Below are 12,108 nucleotides of genomic sequence, written 5' to 3' on the forward strand. Positions count from 1 at the left end.
CTTGGAGTACTAGAAGATATAAGGAAACTCCGCAAAGCATTACATTTGCACATGTGAGGTAGTTCTGTCCCCAAGAACTTGCACATTTAGCATCCTGAACTTCATGAACCCCAGGACTACAGGCTGGAGAGCATTGCACAAGTACCATAAAGATTGTGATAAGCAGCTATAAAGATTAGGGTACGGAGATCCAAATCTGAGGCTCAGTCTCCAGTACGGCAAGTGCATTGGTAGGGAATACGGAATCTGCAAAGAATGTGTACTTTCAGAAGAGGAAGGAGAAAGGATTGCCAGCACAGAGGCCTCACTGTTTCAGCGAGCAGCACCCTCCCACAGGCAGAGGTGGGGCTTTCCCGCAGAGTGTGAGGTCAGGAAAACACGCGTAATCCCCGGCGGTGTGACAGGGACGGGCACAAGGCCGGGAACCGCGAGGGGACCCCGGCTGGACTGCGCTGTCTGGGCATGCTGGGACATGGAGTCCCCTCCGGGGGGGCCGGCGCGGAGGGGAGGGAGCCGCGCACTACAACTCCCGCGGTTCTTTGCGCGCCGCGCCGTCTCCTAGGAGACGCGAGGATGCCCGCCGGGGGTCCCGCCGGGCCGGAACTACCGCTCCCGTGCTGCCCCGCGCGCCGCCGCCGCCGCCATGGAGCGGCGCGTGGCGGAGCAGCTCCGCAGCGTGCTGGGCCCGCTCGGCCTCGAGGCGCACGCCTTCAAGGTAATGACGTCACGGTGACGTCACGTGAACGAAGTCAGTGCCCGCGGAGCTGCGGGAGAGCGGGTCCCGGGGCTGCGCAGGGGCCGGGGGGTGCCGGGGGGTGCCGGGGGGTGCCGGGGCTCGGTGTCCCGGGGAGCTCGGGGCGCCCCTCGGCCGAGCGGGGCCGCTGCGGCGGGCGCGGGTCGATGCGCAGCGCGGGGTCCGGCCCGGGAGCGCGGGGCAAGGTGACCGCAGCGGCCGCGGCTGCTCCGGCCCTTGGTGCGGGCCCCTGGCCGGCGGGGTCGGGAGTTACGTAATGACACATCTGCCCCAGCAGACGACGAAGTCCTTTAGGTAAGCTTAAATTTTAATCTGAGTGTGGGAGCACCTGTCTGTGGAAGTGCTGACCACCTCATCCGCTCCTCTGACCTCTGTTCTGCCCCTGGAAGGGGCCCCCCGGCAGCCTCTGCCACTGTCCCCTGTTCAGCTCTAAGTGCGGACGCTCCTTCCTTGCCTGCCCAGGGCAATCTGCAGTAAATCGGTCTGCAACATCAAATACAAATCAATCTGCAATAAACGTGCCCTTCCCTTGGGGAGTGTTGTTATCTGTCACCTGAAATATTTTTATTTCCTGCTATGATCTTGTTTGCATAAAAAGTACAAGGCAATGAGGTGGTGAGAAAAGTAATGAGAGAAGTGCCTCCAGAATTTGGAAAATTCATTGCTGCTTGCCTAAAACACATCAGCAGAATTCGGGGCAGAACCCAGATGAAAAGACTGTAGCTACCAGAGGGGAAACCTTTTAGCCCTCTAGCTCTCTCCAGGTTTCATTCTGAAACAGCCAACCCTGGTGCACTGACTGATGTTCACTGGGAAACCAGCAAAGCTTAGATTCACATCTCTCTAATTCCTTGTAACAATTCAGCACGTTCAGAACCACAAAACTGATTCAACTTAGCGGTTCATATAAGAATGTAAACTTTATAGTGAATCTGGTTTTTGTTCTGTGTTTCCTCATGGGCAGTCTGGCAGCCACTGCCAGCTGCAGAGTCACTATCAAAATAATTTCATTGATTATTTAGAATAACCAGTACATTTCATTTTCAAACTTTCTGTTCCATGACCCAGCATCTCTCTGACTGTTAGACCTGGCCTTGTGGCACCTCGGAGAGAGGGAGTTGTCATAACCTATGAAAAGACTGAAGTTACTGTGCAGGGCATTAGGAGCGGGGTGCAGGGGGTTTGGGCCATTTCCTCCTGCACTTGGCAGTTGCAGGTCTGAGCCCTGTCCTCCTGGTCATGCTTCCTGCTGCCCTGGCTTGATCTCTCATTTCTAGACTGTTATAACATGTCCAGCCCTGGAATCAAATATCCAAACGTGGCTGTGTCATAATCCACATGCTACTGCTAACAAATCTTTTTAGGGGGGGTTTAGCACTGCCAAGAGCTTCACATCCTTCATTCCACACAAGTATTTCCTGCAGAAGAAGTAAAACATGCAACTTGTCACACAAAACAGAAGCACCAGTTTCTTGCTGGCCCAAGATAAGAGAAAAAAACCCCAAACCTGTAAAAGCTTTATCTGAACCAAACAATCTGATTTGCATTGGCAAGACTGATTGCTCATACTTCCCTCTAGGTTTCTGAGCAGAGCTGGATAAAGGGCAGACTGGAGCTGAATGCTCTGTGTGATTCTTATCTCACAGCTCACAGCACAGCTTTCCCAAACTCTGAATCCTGGTGTGCAAAACAACTTGGTTTGAAAGGAAGACCCTGGGCAGGTTGCCCATCTGGGTTGCAAATGAAGGGGGCTACAGTTATTTCTACATTTTTACATTCCTGCATGTCCACTAGAGTGGTGTCTGTGTTCTAATGGAAATTTGTGTTTCTTTGCCAAGGTTGGGTGGTACAATGCTGTTCTCCAGCCAGCCTTCCACCTCTCCTACCCAGATGACACCCTGGCCTTCGTGGTCCTCAGCACGCCGTCCATGTTTGACAAGGCCCTTAAGCCTTTTGTGAAAAAAGAACGATTGAAAATAATCAGGGACCCTGTGGATCAGTGTGTTTCCTATCATTTATCACGTGTGAAGGAGGTAAGAAGCCGAAACACGGGTTCCATGTAGTGTTGTGGCACATCACCAGGTGGGTTGAGCGGCAGACAAAGCCCTGCAGGCTCCTGCCCTGCTCTTTGGAAGGGTGAAGCATTATTCATGAAGGAGGGAGCACCAGCAGGCTTTGGCTGCTTTACTTGCATGTTCTGCCTCTGGATTACACCGTGCAGCTGTGAGGGAGCTCTGCAGGCACCGGCTGAATGCCCACAGCCTCAAACCTGCCAATAGAGACAGAATTCAGCAACAGGATGTGGGAATCTGCAGGCTTCACATGTGCCTGATTTGCTGCCATCCAGCAGTTCTGGAGTGGCAAAGCTTTTTCCATGAGCCTGGCCTGATGTTTTCAAATTTTCCCAGAGATTCCCTGACCAGAGGATGGATGTCATGTTTGACTACGAGATGCTGCCGAGCCGAAAGCCCAAGTTCCTGGCACAGACAGCTGCCCATGTTGCTGGAGCTGCATATTACTACCAAAGGAAGGATGTGAAGCTCGATCCTTGGGGGAAAAAGGTGAGGCAGAAACGCAGTCTGGGAAGAACCACTGAACTGCAATCATTGAACTGTACAATGATTGTTTGCTCGCTAGTCACTAGTTCATCTTGCAGGAAACTACAAAGTCCAGAGGTTCATAAAGTGTTTCATGTGGGAATTGGAAGCATCCAAGATTCTTCAAGGTAGTAGGGAGATGTGCATGGAGAGAAATATCTTAATCTGTTAAACCTACTTAGACAGAAGAATAACTGGCAGTGTAAAGGAAAACCTGTTGCTTAGAGCATTATAGAGTGGGGGGGAAAATGCTCTGTGGTTAATTTCTGTAACAGATTTTCAGAAAGGAACCTCTCCCCACATTCCAGGCAGGTGTGTGTGGGCACAGGAAAATGGGAGTGAAATGCAGTGCTTCGAGCCACATGTTCAGGAAAATTTTCCCTTCTGCTCTGTACAGCACTCCAAGAGAAGGTTGGGAGAGTGAGAAGCATCTGATGCTTCAAACTCTAGCCTTGATTACATGATTACCTGATGACAAAGTGAGGCAGCCTAGATATTTTTTTTTCTTCCAGAAGATCTTTGGCGTTTGTATCCATCCCAAGTATGGTGGCTGGTTTGCTATCCGGGGTCTCCTGCTCTTCCCAGACATTCAGGTGCCGTTCCTGGAACAGCGTGCCCCTGTTGACTGTGTGAGCACGGAGGAGAAAAGGATTGAGCTGCTGGAGCAGTTCAATTTCCACTGGCAGGACTGCCGCTACAGGGACATCATTGAAGTGAAGGAAAGGTACTCGGAGGAGCAAAAAGCCTATTTTGCTACTCCTCCAGCCGAGAGATTCCGGCTGCTGGGGCTCTCACAGGAAGCCCAGAGAATCACATTTCACTGAGAAACCGGCTCGGTGGAGGGCAGAGGGCAGCAGAGGGTAACTGGTGAGCACCGGCATTTCCCGATGCCGAGGAGGAAGAGGAGGAGGTGGAGGAGGATGGTTATGCTGGTACAGACATGGCAAATCCGAGCAGCCTCGATGCAAACATTGCAATCAAAGCTTCCCAGAGAGAGGAGCGCTGCTCCGCCGTCTGGGGGAGGTGGGAGCCGTCTGTTCTGTGCTGCTGCTGATCTGGGGTGTCCTTTGGGGAGTCCAGTAAGGTGCCATTAACCTTTGGTTGGGAGTAGTTTAGAAATCCTGGCAACTTCAAAATCGGTGCTGGTCATTAGAGAAATCACTTTTGTTCTCAAGAATTTTCTTTCCGAATGTTCTGGTTTTATTCTCTGTAGGTGTAAAAAAAAATTCAGTCATTGTACTACTCAGTTGGATTTTGTCTAAACTTGGGGCAGGTACTTTTTTAGCTGTAGCCAGCATTTTATTATCCTGTGTCATGACTCTCCCTAGGGAATAGATGTCAAGTCTTTACAGCCTTGCCTAGGTCACATTCAAGCATTTATCCATTCATAGAGCTGACTGGAATGTTTGGAAAGATGCTGAGTTAATGTCCATTGGAGGTTTTACTCATGTTAAGATAACTGAATGAAAAAGACAATTCTTGTGGCCTTTTCTAAGGTAGACCACATTTGTGTTAAAAGTATTTTTCAGTGCCAGCACACAGCACACCCCCACAGTTACTGCCAAGGTTTCTGGTGTGCTTTCTGTGTGGCAAAGATTGTAAACCTGCACACACGTAAAAGCCATGGCACAAGGCCTTGTCACATGCACAGGCAAACAAGCACAGAAGAAAGGGAAACATTAATGACACTCATGTTACTTATATTGCTGCATAAAACATGTTCAGACAGAAACATTTTTTACATGACTTTGTCCTGTTACATTTGTTCAGGGGCTACAATGCCTGGAAATCAGGAATTAATTTATCTTTGAGCAATTTGAGACTCAGATCTCGTTAAAGTAATATAATACATTAAAATAATATTTTGTGGGAGTTGTTTTACTAGACTGCAGTGCAATGCTGCAAATGGACAGGCACTTCTTTCCTTTTGATGGTATCAACACGATGATGAGGAAATACTCACTTTGCAGAACTGAGCCCTTTCTTTTTATGTTGGGATTCTTCAAAGCTTTTGGAGACTCCACCACAAAGGTTGCCCTCACCATTGTTCACTGCTTGATACAGTTGCTCAGAGTCTGTACACTAACTCATCGTAATTCAAATTCAGGATAACAAGTTTGCTTCCCTGGAAACAGAGTAGTGAGCATGTGATCACTGGGTTTGTTCACTGCATTTACTGTTACAAAAAAGTCTTTGTTGCTTTCCATGCTTTGTTCATCTCTGACTAAGGCAGACACCTGACTTAGAATGTGATAGAGGTATTGTGATGTTTAATTTAATGAAAGAATGAATTTTTTTTTAAATCTGTTCTTTTGTTACAGAATTACTTCTGGTTCAAATTTGTTTGATGTTTCAGAACATTTAAACTGAACTGTAATTTAACAGGGGCTTGAGGTAATGGCCATATTAGTAACAAAGACAAAATACTGATTCTCTTAGAAGGATAAATATAGATTTGAATCAAATCTATCTTTTTATATTACAATTTAAAGTAAATTATTTTGATTTTTTGGCATTGATTTCTTACAAATATTTAATATTTTGTCTTAATTTATTAAACAGATTACCATGGTCACTGCATTTCAATTTCTGTAATTTATTTCTCTTCAAAAGGTATTTTGGTTACTAAATATACAAAGTTGTAAGTAAACCTCAGTACTGAGTATTTTTATTTAAACAATGCAGTTCTTAACTTGTGGAGAACTCAAGATGTTCAAGCAAGAATCAATCATGGTGTTTTAATATCCTGAAAAGAGTGAGATACCTAAGACACATACTGTCCAATATCTGAAAACTAAGGCAAAAAATTGTTATCTTAGCAGAAGTTGGTAAACTATTATCACAGGCCCACTGGGATATAAAAAATAAAACCTACATCATATTATGAGTAAGTCCAATGAAGGTTTATCTTTCCCAGGTCATTTCAGCAAGAGCATTAACAGCAAGCACCATGACAGTGCACTTCTCATTTCTTCCTCTGTTCTTAACAGTAACAGAAGTTCCTGGTCCAGTGAGACATCACTGAGGGACTTTTCCTCAGTAGCATTAAAGTAAGACCTGTAAGTACTGGAATTTTTACTGGTTAAAACCTATGAGTGAACAGAGTCACAGATCTGTGTTCCTTGTGCTTCTGGGAATAGTTGTGTCAGGCAGAACAGAGTGCAAATATTTAGCAATATCCATTCCTACTACAGTGATTTTGGAGTGACTTGGACTGGGCATTTCTTTCTCTCAGCCAGCTCGCTGAGGTCCACAGCTGCACAGTGAGATACACAGTGAGTAGATTTCTCCCCTTGCTGGTTAGAGTATAATGGCCTTTGTCTTATAAAATTGAAGTTTGAGAACCTGTTTGACTTACCTCATCTCTTGGGACAAGACCAGACATGGTGAGGAATGGATCAGCCTTGGATCCTGAGGCATTGTGAAGGCATTCTTGGTTTCAGCCCTTGCAAATGTCAAACAAGTAATTGCAAATACTTGGATAGCTTTACTAGTTCAAGTATTTCATTTTACATTTTTAGACAAGCTTTTCTCTAAATCCTAATTTTTAAACATATATTAAAGATTCTTTTTGTCAGTATAACCAGTAAGGTGAGTATTCAAGAGCTGAGCAGGAAAAACAAAAGAAATTAAAAGCAACTTGAATTTAAATTCAGTTTTAGCAACAAGGTATTCAGTACATTTCAAGCTAATAAAATAGTTTATGGGGAATTAACAAATTTGTAATAGTTTTATGCATTTACAATTCTTACTATCCTTATGTTTTCCCTATTTTTACTTCATTAACCTAAAAATAACTGAGATTTTTATAACAATTAAAGATTTGACAGACAATACCAATTAAATACAAAACACAGTGTAACCTGGTGACCAGCGGCCATCGGAGCTGTTGCTCAGAAAAACACCTCTGAAAATACTTTTGGTGGTTTTTGGTATCAGTTTGAATCAGTTACATCTCTGTGGTACGATAATAAGCACTAAAGTTTCTTTGTGGTATGAAGAAGAGTGTGGCAAACTTAATTCCTGATACTGACTTGTTTCTTTCTCCCATAAAAAGAGTGGCTTGTAACAATACTGTTTTCATCTGAACTATGGAAAACTAAAGATGTTTTGCTGTATAAATCAGTGCTGGTGTGTCAGACAAAAATAGCCAACCTTAGGAGAGCAGGGATCTCTTCTGGTTTGTTGTTTTGATGAGGGTTTTAAAGTCTGGTTTGGGTTGAGTTTTTTGCTATGTTTTTGTTTTGTTTTGTTTTGTTTTTTTTAGGGCTAGATTTCCCTCCTCTGGATCAGAAGCATAATTTTACTCATTCATTATAATATTCATGGTCTTATTCAGTTGTGGCCAAAATTATCATTGGTGTAGCTATTATTTGACACGGGTTATATTTCTGAGAATGCACATTAACTTGAATTGAAATTGAATAAAAAACCCCCTGAGTTAAGACTGATGTATTTCAAAAAACAAGACAGTGGCAGCAACTGGTCAGTGCCAGTGTGGTTATCAGCACTCTTTGTTAAGCCTCATGCAAAAAGCGTATTTAATAAATTAGCTTTGAATACTGACTTCAGCAGCAGCAGTTCAAAACTCTTCCTCTGAGGGAAGTGGTTTTGCTGCTCACTGCAGTAAAGAATCAGCTGCACCTCTACAAGCTGAACTTTCACAGATTCATCTACCAAAATAGACAAATGTATTCATGAGAGGGTTTTTGCTGTTACACTGGCTTCCTGTGCTACCATGTATCCTGTGACAGATCATCCATCAAGTTTCCTTCAGAAAACAGAACAGAGCACTTCCCTTCTAGGTTTTCAAGGAGGAAACAGAGCACCAAGGAACATAAATGAGCTTTTCTTTTACCTATGTGATTGAAAAAGATGTTAATATTCTTTAGGAAATATGGTGGGAAACTTGAAAGAATTGAATATTTTGTCATAAAATGAGCAGGAAGAAATTTTAGTGGAATGATTAAAATCTCTCCAGTAATATACTAAGATCTGCAAAATGTGATTATATATGCATACAAATATTTGAAATGGCTACTATCATTCACTAATATTACATCTATAATTCTCATGATATCTTTGTTGATGTATGTACATAACTCAGTGAGAAAGCAATTTTATTTTAATAACTGCATATGTTTTATTTCCCCCCAAACACCTTGAAAAGTTCTGAAGATCAGACACATTTACACTAAGTTGCTTGGGGTTTTTTTTTTCCTCATGTAGAACAAACCATGGGACAGGAAAATTCCTTTAAATGGATTACAGAAGGAGTGGAGGGATTTTTCTGTGTTTCCTAAATTTATGCAGAATCATTGCTTTTTCTGTGAATGTATAAACCCTCTTACTCCTTTTAAAGGAATTAGTCTTAGGTTTTAATTTCATGTCATAACCTTTTTTCCAGTATAGTTCAGACTAGTCTTCCACTGTTGCTTCAGTCTTCCAAAATGTAAGAAACTGCCTTATTGTTGTGAAAGATGAATCTGATGAAATACATAAATTTTAGGCTATGATGTTTTCAATCAAGTGTAGATTTGAAGACTTTTTTCCTTCCTAGACAAAAGATACTGGTTTCATTCATCAGTGCAGATACTTCACAAATCTGTTGCTGTGGAATATGGAACATAAACCTACTGGACTTGGTGTCAGAGGACAATGCAACCTTAATGACTTCACATATATTTAGTCACATATCTGTGCTCAAATGGTTTCTTGCACAGAAACATTCTAAATTCAGACACATGTCCCCATAATATGTACAGTGATTCAAGTTTCAGGTGAAAGAGCCAAATTTCACATTGAAGTCCAAACCTTTCATCACTAGGTGTGGTGAGAATTGCTTCCCACAGGCTCAGCTCTCGTTCAGGAACACTGCAAACAGCTCACAGCCTGTTCTCCTGCAGCCACCCAGGGGTGTGCAGCACAGGGCCGTTGGTAATGCAGAGTTGTCCGACTCTACATTAAAGGCAAACTCCTGTTTTTTATTTCCAAGGATTAAAAATAGAGCTACTACACTCATGAGCAAAAACCATTTCTTTGATTTCCTTGTTCAGTGTTCTTTTTGTACGTACTATTCAATTGTCTTTTAAAAAAAGGAGACAATAACAGCTCTAACACTTTCTGAATTAATTGTCCAAACATGCTGCATTCCACTACTCTGCACTTCTCTCATTTCACCCTTTGCAAATTAGAATCAAGACATTTCTGGTTTAAGTCCTCTATCTGTCTAGCAATATACATCAGAATACACATTTGCAGACTGTCATGTAATACAATACTGAACACCAGACCCACTGAAAATTTCAGACTATTAATGCAATAAACCTGAATATTTTAATATAATCTTTACATAACTGTTATTTTGATGTGTAACTTTACTAAAAGCTGCTTTCATGGAGCTTTTGCAAACAGACTTTCCTAACCAAAGGGCATCATTTTGCAATACCTGTGAGATACAAAATGCTTGCTTTTGTTCTTTGAACTTTATTGATTTGCTGAACAATCCAATAGCATATTCAACAAAGGCCTGATAAAAAGGATGGAATACTTGTTAAGAAAATTCTTTAGAGAAAACATTAGATTGAAAAAGAAAATAGTACTTTTAAACTTTATTAACTTTTTATATTACTGAGAAGCTCACTTTGTAACAAGATGATAATTCTTTAAACATCAAGAGGCAATTTCCTTCTTCTAAGCATCTAAATATAAATATGAAGTTGTTAATTTTGAAATAACTAACTCAGAAGTTGTACAAAATCGAGTAAAGGTTAGGTTCTGTATGTTGAATATCGAACATCCTATATATGCCAAGATATAATATATAGAATTTATGTCTGATGCACAGCTTTGTATTATACATTCCAAAAAAATCAAGTTGCTCCTACACACACTGTTATCTGAAAACTTAATTACAAATATCTGTCACAAACATGAGGGAATATTTTTTTTTATTCTAGATAATATGAGAGAGCACAATGTGTGTGTATTGGGTTTGTGTGGCAGAGTTTGGTAGTGGGGGGGTGCCAGGGGTGGCTTCTGTGAGAAGCTCCTCGAAGCTTCCAAGGAAGCCAACGCCAGCCATCTGTGGGATAACAGAGCTAAGAATGGGGGGACAATTGTGCAACAACCTGCAACTGCAGAGAGGAGTGAGAATGTGAGAGAACAGCTATGCAGACACAAGGTCAGTGTCGGAGGGGGAGAAGGTGCTCCAGAGCACAGATTCCCCTGCAGCCTCATTATTTCTCATTATCCTACTCTGATTTGATTGGTAATTAAATTAAGCCAATATCCCAAGCGTGTTTTGCCTGACAGAGTAACTGGTGAGTGATCTCTCCCTGTCCTTACCTTGACCCATGAACCTTCCACTCTATTTTCTCTCCCCTGTCCAGCTGAGGAATGGTTACATAAATCCCCAGGAATCACAGCAATCAGCAACAAATTAAGAGATCTAAGATAGAGACACAGTAAAATATATTTCAATTTCCCTTCACCTGACTATTCTAAAGAAATAAATGAATAAAGGTTATATTTATAATAAGCACTCAAACTAGGAAAATAGATGTGCAGTCACACGTTTAAAAAAATAGCAAATATCACGTCTATCCTTTCTGATTTACATCTTCAGGGAAAATCCCACTAGGCAACTACCATCCTATCAAATTCAAACACTGCTTGAGTGAGGTTTTTACCTCACTGGGAAATATGGCACCTGTTGATTGTGAAAGCAAAAGCAGTTCATAATTTTAATGAAAATACAATCTGCATCTTGGTACATGGAAAAAATCATAGTTATTAAATTATAGTTATTTGAATGTCATAAAAGTTACACCAGTCTAAGATGTCATAATGCAAGGAGTGGGCTGTAAGCCCCAGAACACTTACTGGAGGAGATTCCAAGTTACATCTGAATCGATACAGACTTTAAACAAAGAAATAAACTTAGACTCTTCTTGGTTTGAAGAAGTTCTGTTACCCATTTTTTGTGTGTTATTTTCTTGGAAATGTAAAAAATGTAAACATTAAAATGACAGCATAGCAAACCTTCCTGGGAATGACTCATGTGGCTGAAGAATAAAAAAAAAAGTTTAATTGCATTGATTCCCACTCTCAATCCTTTGATGCACACATGTAATACAGTTCCTAATCACAGGGATTTTGTTTCTTGGCTGTTTGCAGTTTCCACAGTATCAGCACTCACCTGTCACTGTGATGCTTAAGCAGGTACAGTTTGTAGCCTCCCAGTGTGGGGGAGCTCAAGGTAGGCAGGACACACAGGAAATGACAGCATGTGAAGGAAACTCCTCACACCAGAGGAGTGGGATGAAGAAATGAGCACAAGGGGTTTTTCTACAGGACACTCCTATGCCCAAATGTGCTGCAGGGCAGCTCTGACCCCTCCTCCTGACAGCAGCCACAGCGGGACACAGCAGCTGCTGGGGTTGGAACCACCCTCAGACCCTCACCTTCCTCCCAGGGCCTGGGGATGGGCACATAAAGATCCCTTTTTGGAGAGAAGTTCAGGCACAGAACACGAGACAACTCCTTTATCCTCTATGTCCAGGTGTAGGTGACTGAGTAGCTACAAAATCACTCTGTACAACTACCTAAAAGGGGGTTGTAGTGAGGTGGGTTCAGTCTCTTCTCCCAGCTGATGGGCAATGAGACAAGAGGAAATGGCCTCAATTTGCACCAGGGTAGGTTTGGATTAGATACTAGCAAAAGTTTCATCACTGGAAGGGTGGTTGGGCATTGAAA

At 42.5% G+C, this 12,108-nt stretch overlaps 1 protein-coding gene across 2 annotated transcripts; it reads left to right on the top strand.

Moving 5' to 3' along the window:
- Nucleotides 1-637: 637 nt before the first annotated feature.
- MMACHC (metabolism of cobalamin associated C) lies at nucleotides 638-8,864 on the top strand. 2 transcript variants are annotated; one of them, XM_053984587.1, is made up of 4 exons: nucleotides 638-715; nucleotides 2,593-2,787; nucleotides 3,163-3,315; nucleotides 3,864-8,864. In XM_053984587.1, exons 1-4 carry the CDS (start codon nucleotides 644-646, stop codon nucleotides 4,173-4,175), a joined length of 732 nt encoding a protein of 243 aa, XP_053840562.1. In that variant the 5' UTR covers nucleotides 638-643; the 3' UTR covers nucleotides 4,176-8,864. The 2 variants fall into 2 exon arrangements, with proteins under 2 accessions (XP_053840562.1, XP_053840564.1); XM_053984589.1 differs by having other exon boundaries at nucleotides 3,867-8,864.
- The last annotated feature ends 3,244 nt before the right edge of the window (nucleotides 8,865-12,108 follow it).

This window comes from Vidua macroura, chromosome 9 (genome assembly GCF_024509145.1).
Source record: "Vidua macroura isolate BioBank_ID:100142 chromosome 9, ASM2450914v1, whole genome shotgun sequence".
Taxonomy (NCBI): domain Eukaryota; kingdom Metazoa; phylum Chordata; class Aves; order Passeriformes; family Viduidae; genus Vidua; species Vidua macroura.

What these genes read in the sequence shown, in the direction of transcription:
- MMACHC (XM_053984587.1), top strand. Translation starts at nt 644, where the DNA reads ATGGAGCGGCGCGTGGCGGAGCAGCTCCGCAGCGTGCTGGGCCCGCTC. An exon ending in TCGAGGCGCACGCCTTCAAG is followed by an intron (nt 716 to 2,592) that starts GTAATGACGTCA and finishes TTCTTTGCCAAG; the next exon opens with GTTGGGTGGTACAATGCTGT. An exon ending in ATTTATCACGTGTGAAGGAG is followed by an intron (nt 2,788 to 3,162) that starts GTAAGAAGCCGA and finishes AAATTTTCCCAG; the next exon opens with AGATTCCCTGACCAGAGGAT.